This window comes from Eupeodes corollae, chromosome 1 (assembly GCF_945859685.1).
Source record: "Eupeodes corollae chromosome 1, idEupCoro1.1, whole genome shotgun sequence".
Taxonomy (NCBI): Eukaryota; Metazoa; Arthropoda; class Insecta; order Diptera; family Syrphidae; genus Eupeodes; species Eupeodes corollae.
In genome coordinates this window covers 70,243,506-70,265,184 of record NC_079147.1, presented here as the reverse complement: position 1 = coordinate 70,265,184, position 21,679 = coordinate 70,243,506, and the positions used below count along the sequence as shown (strand labels likewise).

Here is a 21,679-nt window from a genome sequence, read left to right as displayed (position 1 = left end):
CTATTCTGCTATTCATTCGAAGTGAATCTGTGTGTGTCGGTAACGTCGGTAATACTGCGCGGTATTCTTCTATTCACGTGAAAGCATTCATTCTATAAAATTCAGATCCGCATATAAAATGCAGCGGATTTTTAATTTGATGTCTGGTTTGTTAATTTTTGTAAGCGAAATGTAAGTGAAAACTAATTTATTGCTAAATTTAGAATATGTGTTTAATAAATAAAATAATATTAACATTTTGAAGGGAAGGAAGCCACTTTTTAACATTTTTCCAAAGCTCTCTTTTATTCTCTGCTTACAATTGGAATAAAAATTCAAATATTGACTATTTCCAAAAGTTACACAAAATATTCTGCTTAGGTGCATTGATAAAACTTAATTTTTCTATGAATCAAAACAATTCATCCAAGATTTTTACATGAACAGCTGTTTATTTAAATGTCAAATTGGTTTGGGATAATGTAGTTCACCCGATGGATAGCAGAATGCAAAGGCAGTGTAAAAGGGAATCGAATTGGTGAATCGAATATACGATCCACGTGAATAGCAGAATAGGGCTTATAATTAATATTTCTTTACAATACGAGACACAGATCGTGATGGACTTGTAGATTGCCTAAGAAGTGATTTGCAAACGACAACGGTTTTCAGCACTAGTTGCTTAAGTCAAAATGTACGTTTCAAGAACTGCAAATAAAGTCTCCTCTGTTGAATGAACCTGCCCATTGTTCCGTTCGTGTCTTTGCCGACGATAGTCAGTTATACATCAGCTGTCATTTAGGGATAATCGAGCATTCTGTAGCATTCTTGAATGGTGTTTGATCATTTTTTTTAATACTGTCCCAGAAAAGTCCTATTTCCTACGTTTGTATGTAGATAATTCAAGTATAATCTTTAATCGGATTCTAACTTGGGATCTTATGATAACAACACGGTTGCAAAAGTTTACTATGGCCTTGAAATATTTTGGCCAGTTAAACACACTATTCCAATGAAAGTTTGAAATCGTTTAGTTAAAAACGTTGTTCCTTCCTTTCCTTACGTATGTTTGTTAAATTGCTCGAAATTTGAGTTATGAGAGCAAATAAAAGCTTAATATCGTATTTAACAAAGCAGTGCGTCATTTTTACGAGTACGGGCTTCGTCTCTTTCTTATTCAAACTTCAAATATCGTTCAGTAAACTTCTTCTTTGATGTGCTCATAACTCATAAAAGGTTCGTTAAGGGTCCTAATGATCATGATCATGATTAATTGTATGACATCCGAACGTTGATTTTTTTAAAGCTATGCCAGAAAATGGATTTTTATACCACTTGAAATTAGAACTTTGTGGTGCACAAAAAAGATAACTCGAAAATACAAATTTGTTCATTGAACTTTTTCAATTTCAATTTTAAAACCAATGAACTAATGTTGGGCGCCAGTTAAGTTCTGAACACAAATACTTCATAAGATCTAAGTGCTTGAAAATTAACTAATTTTTCTCCTATTTGCTGAGTATGACGAACGGGATTCAAAATAAGGAATTGAATTGATTTCATTTAGAAAAACGATTATCTTAATATTAAATATTAATTTAGTGTTTCCACTTATAAAACCCACATTGGGCGCCATTTATGGGGTTTCTGAATACTTCCTAAGACCTTAGTGCTCGTAAATAAACTAAACTTTTTCAAAACTCAGTCTGTCGAAACATTTACTTATCGGTCTCATTTTATTTACTTAAAAATATGCAGAGATATATTTTAATAATTTTAACATGAATTACCGGTATCATTCTATTTTGTTTCTATTTTACTAAAGTCATAATTTTAATAATATCAATATGTTGTTGTTTTTTTGTTTTTAGGTATGTGTTTCGAAACCATTAATTAGGTTGATGGATGAAAAGAAAAACTAAAATAAAACTCTATTTGACATTTTCACACTCACGTCACGCAAAAACTGATCTCGTTCACTTCAAATATTATGAGAAGATAAAACCCCTAAAACTATTTATACATCGTAAAGTATACACTAACATTGATGAGTTATACATTTTTGTATTTGTTTTGCTGAATCAGTTTGTAATAATTTTTATATAAGAACTTTTCCATATAAGGTAACATTAATCGGATTTAATTAGTTTTGTTTTGTTTTGTATTTACAATGATTTGTTAGCACGCCTTGTTTTGTTGAGTTTTATATTTTTGGTTTTGTTTTTGTTATGTTTTTCCCCCTAACTTTTCTTTTGTAAAAATATTTTGTAATTATTTTATTTAGTGCCCCCCATCACTTACAGTCCTATAAAATAAGCCCTACATCGACTTTCAGAGGAAGCTCTCCCGTGCTCCATGGCCCTCATTACCCAGAACTACCCTCTGGGATGGTGCTTCGCCATATTGATCTTGATAGTAGTTCTCGCGCATCATCGTATTGAGCGACGAACACCGGAAATAGAGGATCTCTTGAAACGGTTTGCGGAAATCCCTATTCAGCGTGGCATAAATAATGGGATTGAGGAGTGAGTTGGCATAGCCCAGCCATAGGAACAACGATGAGAGAGCCTCCGGAATATGAATTGTTTCACTCTCGACAAACGGTCGGATGAGAGCTAGTATAAAAAATGGCAGCCAGCAAATGGTGAACGCTGACATAATGATCCCTAGAGTAGTTGAGGCTTTCTTCTCTTTGGCTAATTGAAACCGTAATTTCTTCTGATGCGGCGAGCCGAGCAGGTTACTGCTGCCGCTCACTAGGGTCCCGCCACCGCATGTCGACGTGCTCAGGGAGTTTCCGCTGTGGCGAGGTCCGACGTGTCCGTCATAGTCGGGGCGTTGAGTTTGGGCGGCTCCGTTGAGGGCGTTCTGGAGATGTGTCTGAGCACGCTTCTCTTCGCGCACAATGCGACGGGCTGCACGGAATATCTGATAGTAGACGAAGAGCATGACGGACAGTGGCAGGTAGAACGACCCAACGGTGGCGTATATCTGGTAGGCAAAGTTCTGACACACCCGGCAGATGGGCTCGCCATTCTCGCCGATGTGTTCGTTGCCAAGAATCAGCAATGGTGGCAGAGATATGCAAGCGGCCGCTAGCCACACCAGTGCCACGCACAGCATCATTCGACGAGGCGTCCTCTTGACGCCGTATTCGAGCGGCTTTGTGATAGCAAGATAGCGGTCCACTGAGATGGCGCAGAGGTTTAGGATTGACGCCGTACAGCAGAGCACGTCGAACGAGACCCAGATGTCACAGAAGAGCGGACCGTAGTTCCATTGCTGCAGGACCTCGTAGAGCAGAGCGGTGGGCATGACTAGAACGGCGACACACAGGTCTGAGAGAGCTAACGATACGAGTAGGTAGTTGCACGGTCGTCGCAGCTTCCGCACCATGCACACAGCGATGCAGACGAGGACGTTGCCTACAACCGTGCCCAGAATCACGACGAGCAGGATGAGACTGACAATGATGGTCTTGAGTGGCGGAAGTTCGACTTCACCATCGAACTCGCTAAAGATGGACGGTCCATCGAGCAGCGGTTCCAGAGATGTTGAGAGTACACTCGTGACACTTCCCGCACTCGAGTCGGGACTGCTGTTCGTGATGGACGCAATAAGGGTGGTGAAGTTTGCATTGTGCGACGATGACGGGTAGACCAGCAGCGGTGATAGTTCCTCCTCATCGAGCAGCTGCCTTCCAACGTCCACTGCTGTGGTAATGGGTTGCAGGAGGAAGGCCAGTGACGGCGTCGATATGTTATAATGGTGCGTATCTGCGGCGGCGGCATTGGCGAATTCGTCCTCGCTGATTCTAAACGAATCCATTCAGAGCAAAGAGCAAGGCCCTTGTGAGTCAGGCGTGTGATTGGGTAGTTTTGGTTGTGGTTGTTCGATGGATCGATGGACAACTTTGGGGTCGGGGCGGTCGGAGCGCAATGCCTTTGTGCACTTAGTTTCTGTCGCTGTTCGATTATGACCCCATGGTAGCTCGAGCGGTGGGAGGTTGTGTTTTATGAGCTTCCGTCACTTGCTCGCGCCCGCAAATATGATTTATGGATTCCGCCTTCCGTTCAGTGCCAGTAATTTTCTTCAACTGTGCCAGCGACTTTGAGAAATCTTTGTATAGCTTGTTGTTGTCGTTGTCGTTGGGGCGAAGGTGGCGGCCGAGGTGGAGGCGGTGTCGGTGATTTAATAGGAATGATTATGTCGTCGCTTGCGGCCTCTATAATGCCAATTCCACTCGTCGCGGTTGTAGTCTTCGTCGTCTTCGGCGTACTCGCAGTCGTAGCCGTAGACGTCGTTGTGGCTGCAAAGAAAATAATAAAGATGATACTTTCACTACTTTGACTAGAGTTGGGCCTCCTTCTTGGATGTGGCTCTGGATGTGGCTCTGGCTGCTGCCTCTGCTGTTGCTGATGTTTCTGAGTATCTAAATGTCTAATGGTGAATGCGATTATGTTGTATCTATATGGCTGTTCTTTTGTATCCATTTATGAAAGATCATTAAAATGATGTTTTCGGGTTGTTTTGTCGGCTGATGGGTGGTACGCTCTTTCCGGAGGGTGTGGGGCTGACACAATTACGATTACGAGGTCGTCGTCGGTTTGATATCTTGAGGGATGATGACAAGGTGGTGGCTGGTACTTTGCTCGTTTAGTTTCTTCGTGCTTGTGAGCTTTAGATTTAATCTTAAATCCATTTATCATAATAATTTTTAGTTCGTTTCTCGTGTTGTTGTTTGTTGTTTTTCCATAAATTTAGTCCAACGGCCTTAGATCTTTCTTTGGTTATTGCTTGTAATGAGCTTTATTTTCTTTTGTTGGATTTATACTATTCTCCTTCTTTCATTGTTATTTAAAAATCAATACAAAAGATGTGATTTTATTTTATTTTTGTTGGATTCCTTTTTTATTCCACTTTAAGTGCGTTCTCATTAGAAAAAGAAGAATAAAAAGGAAGGAATTATGATGGTTAAAGTTCTTTCTTGAGGGTTTCCCAAACGAATGATATCCCTAAGATGTTTCAGGGAAATTTGATTGTCCTCTGGTTGTAAACGTCTTGTTATCGTCGTCGTTGGCTGGAAGTTGAAAAAAAGAATACAAATAAATCAATTATAAGGGTTAAAGCGGTTAAAAAATTATTCAAGTGTAAATAATTCGATTGGACATTGGTTTGAAGATGAAATTTATACTGATTTTCAAGACAAACGATGGTCAATTGAAGGATTGGTAAGCAAAAGCTGGAAGGATTAGAAGAACAAACACAAAATGAATTTACAATTTCTGGAGCAATATTGAATATTTTTTATGGTTAACACTTTTTCCTTAAAAGTTAAGGTCATCGGAATTTTTTTGCACTCGAGCCATCTAGACTTTTAGAAAATATAAAAGGTATTGTAAAAGTCTAAAAAGAGGAATATTGTTTTATTACGACAAAAGGAGAAGGTTGAAGTTTGTTATTTTTTAAAACAGGTTACCGAAGACTTGATTACTAGACGAGACCTGATGAGGCTTTTGCTAGTCTCGTCTAGATGTCGTCAAAATCAAAAATGTCAGCTTCGTCTTGGTCTAGTTGTTTTTTTATTCCCTTAATATAGTTAAATTATTTTTAATCTAAAAAATATGAAAATATTTAAATAACTGGTGAAACTTGTTTTCAACAAATCAATTAATAATAAAGTAGGTGTGAATGGGATTTACTAAACAAAATTTTGGTTTACTCAAATATTAATTTTAAAACCCAATCGTTAAAAAAGGGGTTTTAAATTTAAAAAAAAAATGTTTGCTGATCAAAAATAAAAATATAAATATAAATATAAATATAAATAAAAATATAAATATAAATATAAATATAAATATAAATATAAATATAAATATAAATATAAATATAAATATAAATATAAATATAAATATAAATATAAATATAAATATAAATATAAATATAAATATAAATATAAATATAAATATAAATATAAATATAAATATAAATATAAATATAAATATAAATATAAATATAAATATAAATATAAATATAAATATATAAGAACATATACCTTAGTTGCGAAGCGGATATCGCACGGAGCGAAACAATAAGCACAGGAGGACCAAAGCTGCTCGCGAGTTCTATGAGCAGAAGAGGAAGAGGCTTCTTAGATGGAAACAAAAGAGAGCATGAGAAGCGCGCGATCGAGGAGATAGAGGGATGTCAAAACAGGAATGAGGTTCGTAAATTTTACCAAAAGGTAAAAAAAACCTCCCAAGGGTACCAGCCACGAACCGAAGCCTGTAAAGACGATCAAGGGAACATCGTCAAACAAAGATGCTGGAGCTGACGGCATCGCTGCCGAACTATTCAAAGCAGCAGGCGATGACTTGGTAGGGAGCATGCACCAACTCATCTGCAAAATATGGTCGGATGAAAGCGTGCCCGATGAGTGGAATCTCAGCATAGTGTGCCCGATACATAAGAAAGGAGACCCTCTAAACTGCGCCAACTACAGAGGCATCAGTCTCCTTAACATTGCGTATAAGATCCTCTCTGCCGTATTATGTGAACGTCTGAAGTCATTCGTCAACAACCTGATTGGTCCTTATCAGTGTGGCTTCAGACCAGGAAAGTCCACTATCCACTATCACTACGGCAGATCTACGAAAAAACCCAGGAGCTTCACATCGATACCCACCATCTCGTTATCGATTTTAAAGCCGCGTATGACAGCATCTATAGGGAAGAGCTCTACCGAGCAATGTCTAGTTTTGGCATCCCTGTCAAACTTATCCGTTTGTGCAGAATGACGATGGAGAATGCACGCTGCTCTATCAAGGTCGGAAAAGATCTTACCGATGCATTTGATGTCAAAAAAGGTTTTAGACAAGGCGATGCACTGTCATGCGACTTCTTCAACATCGTTCTGGAAAGAATTGTGCAAAACTCAACCGTTAACACTAGAGGCACAATCTTCCAAAGGTCCATCCATTTACCCAGATACGCAGATAATAATGACATAATTGGAAGATCAAAATGTGATTTCAGTGGAGCGTTTTTTAGCATTGCGACGGAAAGAGAAGAAGATGGGTTTAGTTGTCAATGAGGGCAAGACCCATTATACGCTGTCATCCAAAAAGGAAACTGAACAACGACGTCTTCAACAAAACGTCACCATGGACAGCTATAACTTTGAGGTAGTTAAGGACTTTGTCTACCTAGGCACCACTATTAATGCAGACGACGACACCAGCGCTGAAATAAAACGAAGAATAACTCTTGAAAATCGCTGCTTCTTTGGCCTTAGAAGGCAATTTAGAAGTAAAGTCCTCTCTTGAGCATCTGAAATCACCATCTATAAGACACTCATCATCCCGGTTCTCATTTATGGCGCTGGGGCCTGGATCCTGTCAAAAATTCTTCGGGTGATTTTCGGTCCCGTACGCATAGATGGAGAATGGAGTAGAAGATATAACGGCGAACTGTATGGGCTGTAAGCGACACTGACCTAGTTAGCAGAATTAAAGTCCAACGGCTTAGATGGCTAGGTCATGTAGAGCGAATGGACATCAACGCTCCAGGCCGGAAGGTCTTCCAATCCAAAATATGAATACGGGCCACAGAGACATCACGGGAAATTGTAGAGTCGATGAACTCGCTGAAAATGGAACCGTCATGCCTATTTCAACTGAAAGGGAGAAGATAGGTATACCTATAGCTGCATGTAAACTTATGCTAAAAGAAACAGCTTTTGCGATAGCAAAATTCTAGGTGGCACAATTTACCAACATGCGAAGCCACAAAACTCATATGGCCTTTCCTGGACCTGATCTCAAAGCAGACTTCATATAAGCTCCCTAATAGGTGTCCTTACGGGACACTGTCTAATAGGCAGACACCCAATACGATGTGTAGCCTCAAATGACTTCTGTAGGAGCTGTATGGACGAGGAAGAAGAGGAAACAATCTCTCAACTCCTCTGCACTTGCCCTGCTCTTTCACTCAGGCGCAAACTTCATCTGAGGGACTACTCTTTTGAGAATCCAAGTGAACGTGCTAGAAAGGATATCAAATATCTTCTTCGCTTTATAAAAAGCTCAAAATGGTTCGACTAGTAAGAAGTAATTTTCTAGATTCATGTGGTATCACAATGGGTGGATTCTAATCCGCAGCCACGTTAACCTAAGCTAACCTAAATTGACCGTTTTTTATAAACAAAAAATAAAGAAAATACTAATTAAGTGTTGAAACCATTTTTCAACTGGTGTATTGTAAAAACGATTGATTGAATTAAATTGGGGATAGAATATAAAAATACAAATATTGGAACATTTTATTGAACGTAAGATACATTTCATTTCGAACATTGCCAATATAATTTTTTTTATTATTATTATCATTAGATATTATTATCTTTATTTTTTCTTCACAAAAAAAAATACAGGCTCACTTACATTTCAAAGATTTACAAGCATGGCTATTAAGCCGTCTGTCGGTTATATCTAAATTTTAAACATTGAGAGAGAAGTTATTTTTTAGCTGTTATATAATAAAAATTAACAATTTACAAAATAATTTAAGATTAAGATACTGATTGTGATTAAGTATGCCAGATTGAACGATTTATTTGATTTGAAAATAACAAATGTTACAGGCTTTCAGTTTAACTAAAACAAAAACTACTAACATATATCTTGAAATAAATATTAGTTTGGTATAGTTAAGCTTATTGGTAACTTTTTAGGTTTAATCATTGATATTTAGAAACATAAAAAATACATTTAAAAAATGGAAGAGCAGTAAAAGACTTTCAATATCAACATTGAAACGGGCTTTTAGTTTAGCTTAAACAAAATTATGTTAGAATGAACATTACATTAGAGGTCCACAAATGAATTTCTATACGCAACAGCTTCAGAGAAAAAATGGATAAGAAGTTTCCAACCACCCTCACCATTCAAAACTCCAAGACAGTCCTCAAACGAAAGGAAGCTCTTATTGAAGTAGAAACGCCGGATCTCTTGTAAGATCGGACATAACGCTAGGAAGTGGAAAACATTTTCAATTTGATTGAGGTTACATAATGTACAGTTAGGATTTATATCATTTCTTTGAGGTGTATAGTTAAGCTCAAGCATCTCCGTGCGAACCTTAAATATCAGACTTATCTCAACAAAAGTGAACTCGGTTCGAAAATAATTTGCTTCCCCCAAAGAGAAATTTAGTTTACTGTATAATGATCTAGATTCGGACTCCCTTGCCCGATTGAGAAATGTCTGAAAAATGTTGTAATCTATAACAGAAATACAATCGTAAAGATCATTCCTCCACGTATCTAGATTATCCAAACAAAACGTCAAAGGAAAGTTATGTTCTGAAGACAACTCACTCCAATCTTTAAAAGGGTGTATCTGTAACGTAACGCTGTTAGGAGAATCCCTTTCTAGTCTGCATTCGCTTTTAGATTCTTTAAAAAAATTGGTGGTAGTCCCGACTCAACGTGTATGGCATAATTGGGGGTATTAGATGGAGGTCTAAAGATTCGCTTGAAGAAATATCTTTGGATAGTTTCTATTTCTTCTAATTGCATGTAGCCATAAACTTCATTTCCATAGCAAAGGCAGCTTTTTACGGTTGAATCAAACACTTTAAATTTCGAAGCCGGATCTATATTTTTGTTATTGAAAAAATTTGACCACATAAAGTTAATGGCTGCTTTTGCTGCGGCCAATTTATCGCTTATATGACTTCGAAAGTTCAGATTATGTGCTATTGTGAAACCTAGATATTTGAAGCCCTTCACTACCATATTTGAACCGCTCAAGTTCCAAGAACGGTCATTACGTGCACTGCGATTATGGTGTGTGAATATCATGATCTTAGACTTCGCAGTATTTATTTTAAGGTCCCACAAATCACATTATTGTTTTAACTTGTTAATTTGGAGTTGAAGCGTCACAGGATTATCAGTTTAAATAACAAGGTCATCCGCATAAAGGAGCAACTTGATAACTAGATCACCAACAACAACACCATCTAGTATATTATCTTCAATGTCATTTATAAAGAGCGAGAAAACCAAGGGACTCAAAATGCAACCCTCTGGGACACCTGTTTCTGACCTAAATTGTTTCGACGTGTTCATGCCATTTTTAACCACAGCTGTCGTATTTGAGAGAAGTTGCTCATACATTTTTAGAAATTTTGTTGATAGACCGATACGTGAAAGCTTAAATAATAATGAGCTTCGGTTGATGGTATCGAAGGCTGCTTTAAAATTAACGAAAAATGCATAAAGATTTGTTTTCTTCTCTATAAAGCGTCTAGAAACACTGGTGAGAGTAAAGATTTGGTCCACTGTGGAGAGATAGCACGAAACCCAGCTTGGAAACAGCTTATTTTATTATTTCTTTCAGCCCAACTAGCAAGTCTTAAGTAAAAAATTTGAGTGAATAGCTTCCGCAGTGAACTAAGGACAGAAATTCCCCTGTAGTTTTCAGGAAGGTTTGGGTCACCCTTTTTAAAAACTGCAGAGATGGATGAAGACCGGAAAGAATTTGGGATATCTTCCTTATCAAAAATTCTGTTAAACAAAACTAAAATATGTTCAAGAAATTGTGAGCTGGCATTTTTGTAAAACTCAGCCGGGATGCCATCTAAACCCGGAGCTTTGCTGTCTTTCATTTTATTTAATGCAATAAGCAGTTCATGCATGGAGAATGGAGCATCTAACTCTTCAATGTGAATGAACGGTAACGCAAAGCTTATAGATATTTGATTTGGATCCGCCAGTAGAAGTGTTTCGAAATACGATGCCATTTGATCGGCACTATTATTATTTGAATAGGTAACTGCTGACTCTCTAATAGTACTCAATCTCAAATCTGTTGCTTCGTCAATTGTGTTTGTAGCCTGATATGTGATATTAATTGAATGCTGGTTAAAGTTTCTCTTATAAATATCCGATTTATTTCTAATCCAACGTAGTCTGTTGCAACCATTTACATTTCAACGTCGGATATTGGTTTTTTGGGTTTTGAACTTACACGACACATAAATGGAAAGGAAAGTAATAACATTTTTACAAAAAGATTCATTGATATCAAATGTATACAAATTAAATTCTAAGTAAAATTTAATAAATCATTTGTATTTTTAATAAATAATATTAAAATATTAATAACAAGGCAAAATAAATTACATAAATCCAGCAACAGTTTCCATTTCAATTCAAATCCTAAAACTGTCAATTTTTTTTTTGAGTTTAATCAAAAGTCACATTTTAAAAAACCCTTATAATTTAAATATGTTTAAGCCAGTATAATAAACCGGAACACGCAAAAATGAAAACCTTGGGGTTTTCATTAATTAACAAATATTTTCGCTGAAAAAATAATTGAGTTGCTTCCCTTAATGATGACCCTTACAAAAAAAAACAAAACAGAGGGTTTTTTCTTCATGCCAATTAACTTTCATTCAATATTAAAACGACGAAGCCAAATCGTTGTTGTTTTTGTTTTTATTTTTGTAAATTGGAAAGATTTTTGTTAAAGTTATCTGGATGAAAAAAAAAACAACTTTATCTTTTGAACCTTCTTCAACTCACAACTTGTGCCCTCTTGGAATATTGTTAATTAAACAAGAGAAAAAAAAGAAAAAAACCTAAACTGAATCAATTCTAACTTTTTGATTATAAAATTTCCGGTTATGAGAGTTTAGAGGTTAACTATGAAATTTTTCGCCCTATTAATTAAACATTCAAGGTTAATGAATATCATTTTTGACCATTTGAACTATTTTCAACCCCGGTTTCTTAGGGGATGTATTGAATAACAAAATATAAACACCAATATAAATGACAAAGGAAAGGAAACTTTAATCAAAATCAACCACAATCTGCTAACAATCTAATTTCAATTTTCTAATTAAGGAAATCTCTCCATTCGATTTTGATTACTCTTTCTAGGTGAGGTAAATATATTTTCATAATCCCACAATTTTTCCCCCGAAGTGTCTATAGGTATGGGTATACAACATTTGTTTGTAGGTATAAAATATGTAAGCCCTTTATGGTGTATACTATAGGTAAAGGCTCAAAGGAGATTACTTGAAAATTCAAAAACCCAAAGTTAATTCAATAAATTTTGAATCATAATGACTTAACCTCAATCTAAACAAATGCCATCTCTCGCGTCTCTCCTCAAGCCCATCCCTGGTTATTAAATCCTATTTTTAATCTAACCAAACACAAAACGTAATTAACAGTAAAGAACAAAAGCGCCATAATACCCCACCGCACTTATACCGCACCGCCTCGTCGAGTTCGCCCACCGTCAAAGCTTCGCCACAGCCGCGCGCAACGCCTGCCGTCTCTCCGTGTCCGTATCGCCTTCAATGGTCCAGAAAATATTATGTGTAGGTACGTAATTTTTGATATTTAACTGTTGTTCCTTCACTTAATGCGGACGCGGGCGGTGAGTTGGCTGTGGGTTGTTCGTGGGCTAAAAGCGGGAGACTAAAATGCTCGCATCATGCCTACTGTTAGCTTTAGGGCAAGGAAGTTGATTACCGATAACAAGGTTATGATTTCCCCCACTTCAGTTGGTTATAATTAGCACACATCTAAGGTAGGTGTATGTATATGTATTTATTAACAACACGTTCAATAGAGCCGCCTTTATGATGTGCGCGTTGTTTAGGTAATTTTTGAGGTGGAAAATGTATATAATCAGCAACAGTTGAATAATGCCGTGCAGAGAATTTTTAAGTATCCGCAAAACGCCGAGGGGGGTGCTTCCTTTAAGGAACCTCTATACCTACATCTCCTTGTCCCTTCTTAAAAACGGTCCTCCATACCACAGCCATATTAGATTTTGAATTACTAACTGAAATTACCAAATGATTGCTACTTTCAGCGGTGGCGGCGCGTTGCTTCAGTAAGAGCAACAAAATGAACGTACAACACACGCTACGAATAACATTTAAGCAAAAATTCCTCCAACACTAAACAACAGAACGTATAACACACCAAAAGTTATGAATACCTACCGCCATTTACCATATTGTACTTCCTCATCCTGCTCCTGATTCAGGCAGGATTCCGATGAAAATGGAAAGGACATCAACAAACATTTGCACATCGTAAAAAATGCAGACCGAAAAATTCTGTTTGTATGCTTCGAGGATTTCATGTTTGCCTTATTAGGAACAGAAAATATTTTATAACAACACTCGTCAATACACCACCACCACCAGCACCGCCCGCTACCGCATTGTACCGCACCGCATAGTACCACAGACATTTATCGCTTGTGGTGAGTTGGCGAGCGCAGAGGCGGGCGGTCATTATGGTGTAAAATAACATGGTTTCCGTGGTTTGAAAGTAACACGTGGAACATGGCCGCCATTATGATTTTTTTTTGGGATGAACATGAAGCACGATATTCTTTTTAGCTGGGTTATTGGTTAAAGGGGATCTATAAGTAGTAAGTATAGCAGAGTCATTATCCACTAATAGGTGGTTTTAATTCATACAACTTAATTTTTTCAAAAAATTTAATTGTTTTGCCATGTTCTTCTATCTTTTACAATTATTTCTAATTTGCATTTTGTTGGGGTAGTACCTAAATAAAGGTGAAGCCAGGCAAATCTATTTTACTGGGGATATCCCGGGTCTTAAACATAAAAAGTTAACTGTGAGAAATTCACTAATTTATATATGCAAAAATTCAAAATAGGTTTGAACACAGGTACATATCTGTCAAGTGAAAAGTTTACACTATTTCACAAATTCTCTTGACTTTTAACAAACATATCTGAATCTAAACTAATATCAATAAGCTAAAGAGTTTGTTTGTGTGTTTGTTTGTTTGTTTGGATGGGTTAATCTCTTGAACTATATGTCCGATTTAAAAAAATCTTTCAGTATAATACGGCAAATGTATTGAAGGCTTTACACTAAATAACATCACGCTAAGATATATACGACCGGCTAACAAATAAAAAATTTTAAAAATCTTTATTTAAATCTAACAGTTAGTTTTTTTTCAGAAAAATTGAAATCTACAAAAAATACTACACAAAATTGGTAAACATTGAGTTTTTTTTCACGTAGCCCACGTGAAAGCCATAAAGCTCAGTTAACTTGTATAAGTAAAGATTTGTTAGTAATTTAACGACTTTCACCAAAAAGTGGTTTGTTGTCTAAATTAACTAAAATTGTTGGTGTCACTCAATTTAGAATTTGAAAAAAATTTAGTGCTTTCAATTATTTACATAAAATTTGTTTCTAAGAAAAACAGCGAATATTTAGGTTGTTAAAAAGAAACCTTGAATAAGAGATCGTCAATTTTATATTAAGTTCCCTTTAAATTCCTGAAACTAGCCTTCAATTCCACCTTGTTATTTTTTACGCACATAAACAGTGAACGTTGAAGTAACTTCTACTTGCGACATATAAAAAATATATATATAGCAAGTATTGCATTCGTAAAAAATTTCGAACTCGAACTTTTAATCAAACATGGTTCCGTCCGTCTGTCCGGACCCCACAGCCCAAATCATTGTGTCTATTGAAATAAAGGTTTTCAACCGATTAGCGTAAGGCGTTTTTTTCATTTACAGAACCCCAACACAAATTTGTTGGTTAAAAATCGAAAATTCGATTTTTTTTTTCAAAAATGAACGGATAGATATTTTGAAACTTTCTCTAAATTTATTGTTTTTAATTTGGCTTCTTTTTACAAGAAAAAACATATTGCTCCAGAAGGGTACCCTCATAACCATAACTTTGTTGTTTTAAGTTTAGGTACTCAAAAACTAATGGACCGATTTCAATTATTTTTCTTTTTGTGCAAGCTCTTGTCGATGATCAATTGATCAATTGATGATTATTTTTGATAGTCAAAAATTTAATTTTTAACTTCCCATAGGAAGCTATTGTAATGGGTCCGATTTGTCAAATTGAAAATTTTTACATTTCTTGACGTTTCAAGGTCCCTAGAGTCGAAATATAATATTTTTAGAAAGATGTCTGTTTATGCGTGTGTACGTACATTCGCGACGTTTTTTTCGTTGTCCATAGCTCAAGAACCAGAAGAGAAGGAAGACAGATGCAGAAAGGGCTCTCAAAAAAATTGAGTGGGTGGTTTTTTTACCATAGCAGTTTGAAAAAAGGTGAAAATTTTGGTTAACCCTAAATATCTTATACGAACTAAAAATGCTGGAGACTTGAATTAAATTGTATATAATAAACTGTAACGTGATACCAAACAAGTATATTTTTGGAAAAATTCCATTTAACGGTTTTTTATAAATTAAAAAAAAATGAAAAAAAAAATTTGTCACCTCCAAAATTTTAAGACTTAAATATAATTTCATCTCCAAAACAACTTTGTGCAACGAAAAATAATAATTTCTACATCTGATAAAATTTTGAGAAAAATCGAATTGACAGTTTTTGTATAAAGAATAAAAATCTAATAAAAAAACATTACTTAAAGTTGGTAAAAATTGAATATTGATTTAAATATCTTTTCAAAAACCTAAAATTTAGGCTTCAAACTTATTTTATCTTATAAAAAATATTGTTTTCAACTTTTTGAAAAATGTTGAGAAAAATCGAAATGACAGTTTTTTTTACAAAAAATAAAAACCTAAAACAAAATTAATAAAAGTTGGTAAAAATTGATTTTCGACTTAAATATCTTTTCAAAAATTGTAGATATTAACTTTTAACTACTTTTATCTTTCAAAACATATTGTTGTAAACATTCAGTAATATTTAAAAAAAATAGAGTCGACAGTTTTTTTTTACAAAAAATTAAAAACCGGAAAAAAATTACAAAAGTTGGTAAAAAATGATTTTTGACACAAATATCTTTTCAAAAATTGTAGGTATTGGCTTCAAACTAATTTTATCTTATAAGAAATATTGTTTTCAACATTCAGTAAAATTTTGAAAAAAATCGAATTGAAAGTTTTTTTTACAAAAAATACAACTCTAAAAAACAATACTAAAACTTGGTAAAAATTTACTTTCGACTCAAATAAGTTTTTAAAAATTAAAAATATTGTCTTCAAACTTATTTCATTTCACAGAAAATATTGTTTTCGATATTCAGTAATTTTTATATAAAAATCCAACAGTCCGTTTTTTCATAAAAAATAAAATCTACAAAAAATAGTACGTAAATTTGGTAAAAATTGATACGAGTACATATAGACAAACTTTTAATCAAGACAAATCGACAGATTATTTTTTAGACAAAAAAAAAATTAAAATGATTTTGGAAAAAAAAAAATTAAATTAATTAATAAAAATTAATCTTTTGAATTGAATTTGCTTTAGATGCTCTAGAACTGAGATTGAAATCCGAGTTTCAAGAATATAAATGTCCCAAAAACAATTTTAAGAATTTCAGAAAGCAGCTAGCTTATAGCAAGCTTTAAACTTCGATCCGAGGCTTATTATAAGTGCATTTTCCCATACCAAAATGTGAAACTATCAATGTCGGCTTGTAAAAGAATACGATCATGGGTGGGCTTTATGATTTTGAAAATCTTCATATCGTCAGCAAAAATGAGAAGTTCACTTGACCGTAGACATGACGATACATCGTTAATAGACAGGATGAACAGAAAAGGGCCAAGATGGCTTCCCTGGGGAACACCAGATTGAGCAACCAAAGTTTCAGAATGCCAATTTCTAAATTTTACTTCGTATTATCTGTTTTCAAGGTATGACTTAATCCAAGCTAAGAAAAATGGTGGAAACCAAGAGCCTTAAGTTTAAATAAAATAATTCCATGGCTAAGTTGGTCAAAAGCTTTAGAAAAGTCAGTGTATACACAGTCAACTTCATTACCTTATTCTAAAGCGTTTGAACATATGTTTGAGAATGTGAGGAGAAAAGTAACGGTTGATCTTTTTTTCACAAAACCATGTCTCTGTTCGCAAATGATATTTTTACTAAAATATGCTACGCTTTCACAAACAACTTGTTCAAATACTTTAAGAATGCAAGAAAGCTTTGCAATGGGCCTGTAGTTGCTTATATCCGACTTGTTACATTTCTTGAAAATTGGTGCTTGAAATGACTTCTTCCATATACTGGAAAATTTGCCTGTTTTTAAAGAAAGTTTGAATAAAAACGTAAGGGACTCAACTAAAGCATTACTTCACTTTTTTAGTACTATCGGGGGGATACCATCAGGACCGGCTGAGCAGTCATCATGCAACGCAGATAAGAGATCAAGGACCGTACTCTGTAGCACAGGTATGTGACTACAGCTAGTTCGCTAAAGAGTGTGAAGATTATGAAAATATACTTCATCAACTTCTTAAAGGCTTTTAACAAATGACTCACGGAAATTCGTTGCGAAAGCGTTACAAATATCAAAAGTTTTATCGAAATAAAGGTTCTTGTAAGTGAAGTTAACTGGAAAGCCATCTGATTTTCCCTTTCAAAGAGGTGCCCATATCAGTAACATAACAAGCATATAAAAAATTAGAAAGAGACTTAAATTGGATAAAGAGTTCAACATAAAAAGAGAAGTTGACTGGAGACAGAGTTTTGAGATACGTTTTACATTGCCTTATTTCTTTTGTTACGCAGTAAACGCAATTCTTTCGTGTACCAAGGATGGCTAAAGTTTGTATTTCTTGATTTCTTTATCGGTACATTTTTTTCAAAACAATAATTAAGGATCCTATACAAAATTGAAACCGCTTCGTCAATGTTAGAAAATGCTAGTGTATCAGCAATTCCAGAAATGGTTAAATCTTCAGACAACTGCTGGAAATTGGCTCTTCTGAAATCAAAATTAAATAAGCAATCAAAAGAATTACTGTGATAAGTAAAGTGATTACTTCAGGTGATATTCCTGATCTAGATTCTAGAACAAGAGTACTAATAGCGTCAGAAGAAAAGACTAAATCGATAATTCGATTTTTGAGTTTTTTTTTTGCTGTAAGTCAGTAAGAAGGACTTTATCGAGAAGAGATAGTTCCATTTGTGAAGAAGAAGGAGATGCTTCAAGGCAAGATTCGTCTTCCGATGGAATCCAGTCAATGTGTGGTAAACTAAAATCACATAGAAGTAAAATATTGGTGTCAGCGCAGGACAAACTGATAGCAAAGTCTAATGCTAAGGAGAGTTCGCTATAAACAGATTTTAAACTTTTTGGAGTAATATAAACGTTTAAAATGAAAGAAGTCTTAGTCTGTCTGTCCAGTTTAATTGATAATTCAAATGGAAAATATACAGAAGAAGAGAAATATGTATTTTTTACCGCTATGAGAACATCTCCACCTAAATTCTTTGCATTACCAACATGACGATCATTTCTGTAAACTTCGAAATCTTGGCTGAAAAGTTCTGTGTCGGAAAAGCTTGTTTCTGTCAAAACAAATACTTCATGTGGAAATGGTTGAGAGTTGGGAAAAATGTCAGCAGTCTTTCTAGCAACATCTACAATCTACAAGTAAGCAGACTGATAGCGATAGTAACAATAGACTCCCGAAAAAACTACGTTAAAAAAAGCACCAACATTCTTGATTCTTTCTCATTTTCTGTTTTTTTTTATTCTTGTAGCGTTTTTCGCATTTCAATGCCAATAAAAAAAGAATATAACAACAAAAACCCTCTCAGCTATTGTGTTTTATCTCTTAAATATGGCATTTTTAGAAAACTGTTGGAGTCTTGGAAAGCTTTTATATGTATGGAGTCGTACAAATTAAATAGTTAGACTATACCTTGATGGACAACATTGTTCGAAAATAATTTAATAACTAAAGTTGACATTTTAGAACTTGAAATGTGTAAAATTATAGTTAATATAAGCATTATGTAATTAAATTTTATGAGCCTATTTTACAAAACATCAAAGAAAGGTGAGTAAAAATTCGTCTAAATGGTAAGTGGGTGATAAGGTTAAAATTATGGATCGGCCCTTGTATAGACGTTTAGCCGAATTAAAAAATAAATTGTGACTTACAATTCTCAACCATTCCTGTGTGCGAGTACTGTTGTCAGGAATGGAAGAGACCTACAATTTTAGGCCGAATCCGAACGGCTAATTTGAGAAAGCACTTTTTCATGACAAGAATTACTCTTGAAGGATTTGTCAATTCTTCGCAGGAGGCAGTACCCGAGAAAATTATTTTTTTTAAATTAAGGTGGCACAGGCAGGGATTGAACCCAAGATCCTTTGCATGGCAGTCCAACGCACTAACGGGTACTACTTTTAGCCGAATATCGAAAAAAATAACGAAACTTCTAAGTGCAGAATTATGGTTTCTTGAAGACTTCAATTTGATTCTAATGCGAACTCCAAATTAAAGGCAAATCACAATAATGTCGCAACAAGTCCTTTTAATAGAGACAAATTCAGACGTTTCTCGACCTAACTTTCTAATTTTCAGCATCAATTACGTATGGAACTGTTTAGTTTTCGGTTTAGAGGGCATGATATCCTTTTATGATATTTTTTCTAAATTTTGTTGATAGACTCTTTGCATAACTTTTCAGTATGTACCAAAAAGAATCAATCAATTTGCATATTTTCCAATTCCTCCAAAATATTGGCTTTTTTACAATTTTAATTTTTCTTTCAATCAACAAGGATATTTACTATTAAGATGTTCTTTCAACCTACACTTCGTAATTTGAATTATCTTATAAAAATGTCAGCACATCCTTAAAATTCCAAGAAAAATTTTAAGTCGATACAAAAATAAATTATGTCGCAATAAATTACATCCCATCTGCAGACAACAAAAGCAACAACAAAATATATCCTTCTATCTCTTGATAAAATAAATATCCACAAAAACCTTTGATCATAAATTTCATTCTCTTAATTAGGCTTGAAAATACATCCGTATCTTTTGCGATAAGTGCCCTCTTTATACCTGGATAATAAAACATAATCCTTAAAACAAAAAAGAAGTCCTCATCCTCTTCATTGTCTTATTACTCTTTTTCAGGCCAAAAACATAAAGAAAAACACCAACAACAAAAATAACGTAAAACACATGTGTATTCAATTTTAAATCGCATTAAATCCACCTCTGGTGATGGAAATGGGATTGTGGGGGAGGGAGTTAAAAGAAATATTTCAAGATTCTGGTAAAGTCTCTAAGAGCATTAAGTTGACATCGGATTACACGCTCTTTTTTTATGATCAAGAAGTTTACAATTCAAAGGCGCACACCTTTAGTGAAACGTTGTTGGCGACGACTTTCGGAGTCGGAGTTGGAGTCGTCGTCGCCAACGCCATTCATCGGGTTGTCTTGTTTCGTGCTGTATATTAAAGAGGGACTCGAAACGCGTCCTTCCTAAGGACAACCCAACAAATGTACGGGGTACTTTTAAAAAAGACGAGAAACTAAATGGATTTCGTACACCTCCTTAGACAGTCGTGTTTCCGTTCCGCGCTGCGCTGGCATTTTTGACGAATGGTACGAGTTAATCTTTTGATCCCACACCATTTTGTTTGGTGTTTCGTCGCGTCTCGGGGAGGATTTTTGAAGCTTTAATCATTCCCATTCATAAAGACATAGCACCACCATCTCGCCTTCATATAACACACCTGCGATATGTATTAAGTGTGGTGTGTGGCTTTTGAAGTGAAAAATTGTAATCTTTTTGGTTGTTTTATTTTGTGGTTTTGTTCTTCGGCATCGTTGAAGGAGAACGATCTGATTCGCTAGATATCTCTGGAGGGTTCTCAGAAATACACGCTATTTTACATATAAATTGGCCATCTCTTGAAAAAATCACATTGAATTATTTTGAAATAAAAGCCTTAGATTGAAAATATATGCACATTTTATGTAGATATACATACACACGAGTATGTATCGAGGATAAAATATTCACAGAAAAAAACAAAAATGTTGGGGTCAGGTTTATTTTTGTCAATTGACACCTTACTTAACTACTGGATTTTTTACATATATAAATATTTTTCCTGCTAAGCGTTTATGGTCTTTAAATTTAAATATAACAAACTTTGGGGTTTTAAAGAAAACAACCAATTTTCTGAATAAGCGTGGACCAAGTTCAGAAACCTTTAAGAGCTGGAAAACGACATTTGTCAAACTAAGTTGTTGAACCAATTTTGTTTCTAGTCGAAAGTCTGACATTTATGAAAATTGATAGCTTAACTATCGCACAACGCATACAAATTGTTAAAACCTACTTCAAAAATGGTGATTCCACAGCCGCATATCGTGCTTCAAGATTATGGTTTACATAATCGTCCAACTACGAAAGCAATTGTTAAAATTGTGAAGAAATTTCATGAGTCTGGATTGGTTACATTTTTATTTTTGACGTTTAATAGATTTAGAAACATCTTAAACATACATACGTTCCGTCGTGTTTATTTTTAGACTCTAGATTATTGTTTTAAAATGGGTTCAAATTGTCTATGAATAACATAAACTGAAGTTTAATTTAGCAAAGACAAAATCAGAACTTATCAAAAAACTATGTTTTGCTATGTCTTCGGTCTAAAGGTTTGGAACGCATTCAAAATCATTATTTCTAGTATTTTCATGGTGAGTTTGAAAAAAACGTGTTTGGGAATTTCAAAATTCAATCTAGAAATCTACGGTATATTTGAATATGCAAAAACAAACAAATGAGAACAGTGAAAATAGATAAATCGCACATTATCTCTTTGTTTCTGTAACTCACATTTATTCA

The 21,679-nt window shown here is 34.8% G+C and overlaps 1 protein-coding gene across 1 annotated transcript in view; it reads right to left on the bottom strand.

Moving 5' to 3' along the window:
* Positions 1 to 2,089: 2,089 nt before the first annotated feature.
* The window catches only part of LOC129943500 (5-hydroxytryptamine receptor 1-like), a 605,118-nt gene continuing 585,528 nt past the window's right edge, over positions 2,090 to 21,679 (bottom strand). Inside the window, exon 5 of the mRNA XM_056052997.1 lies at positions 2,090 to 5,059. Coding sequence (XP_055908972.1) covers positions 2,311 to 3,807 — 1,497 coding nt within the window. The 5' untranslated portion in view covers positions 3,808 to 5,059 and the 3' untranslated portion in view covers positions 2,090 to 2,310. The remainder of the gene's footprint in view (positions 5,060 to 21,679) is intronic.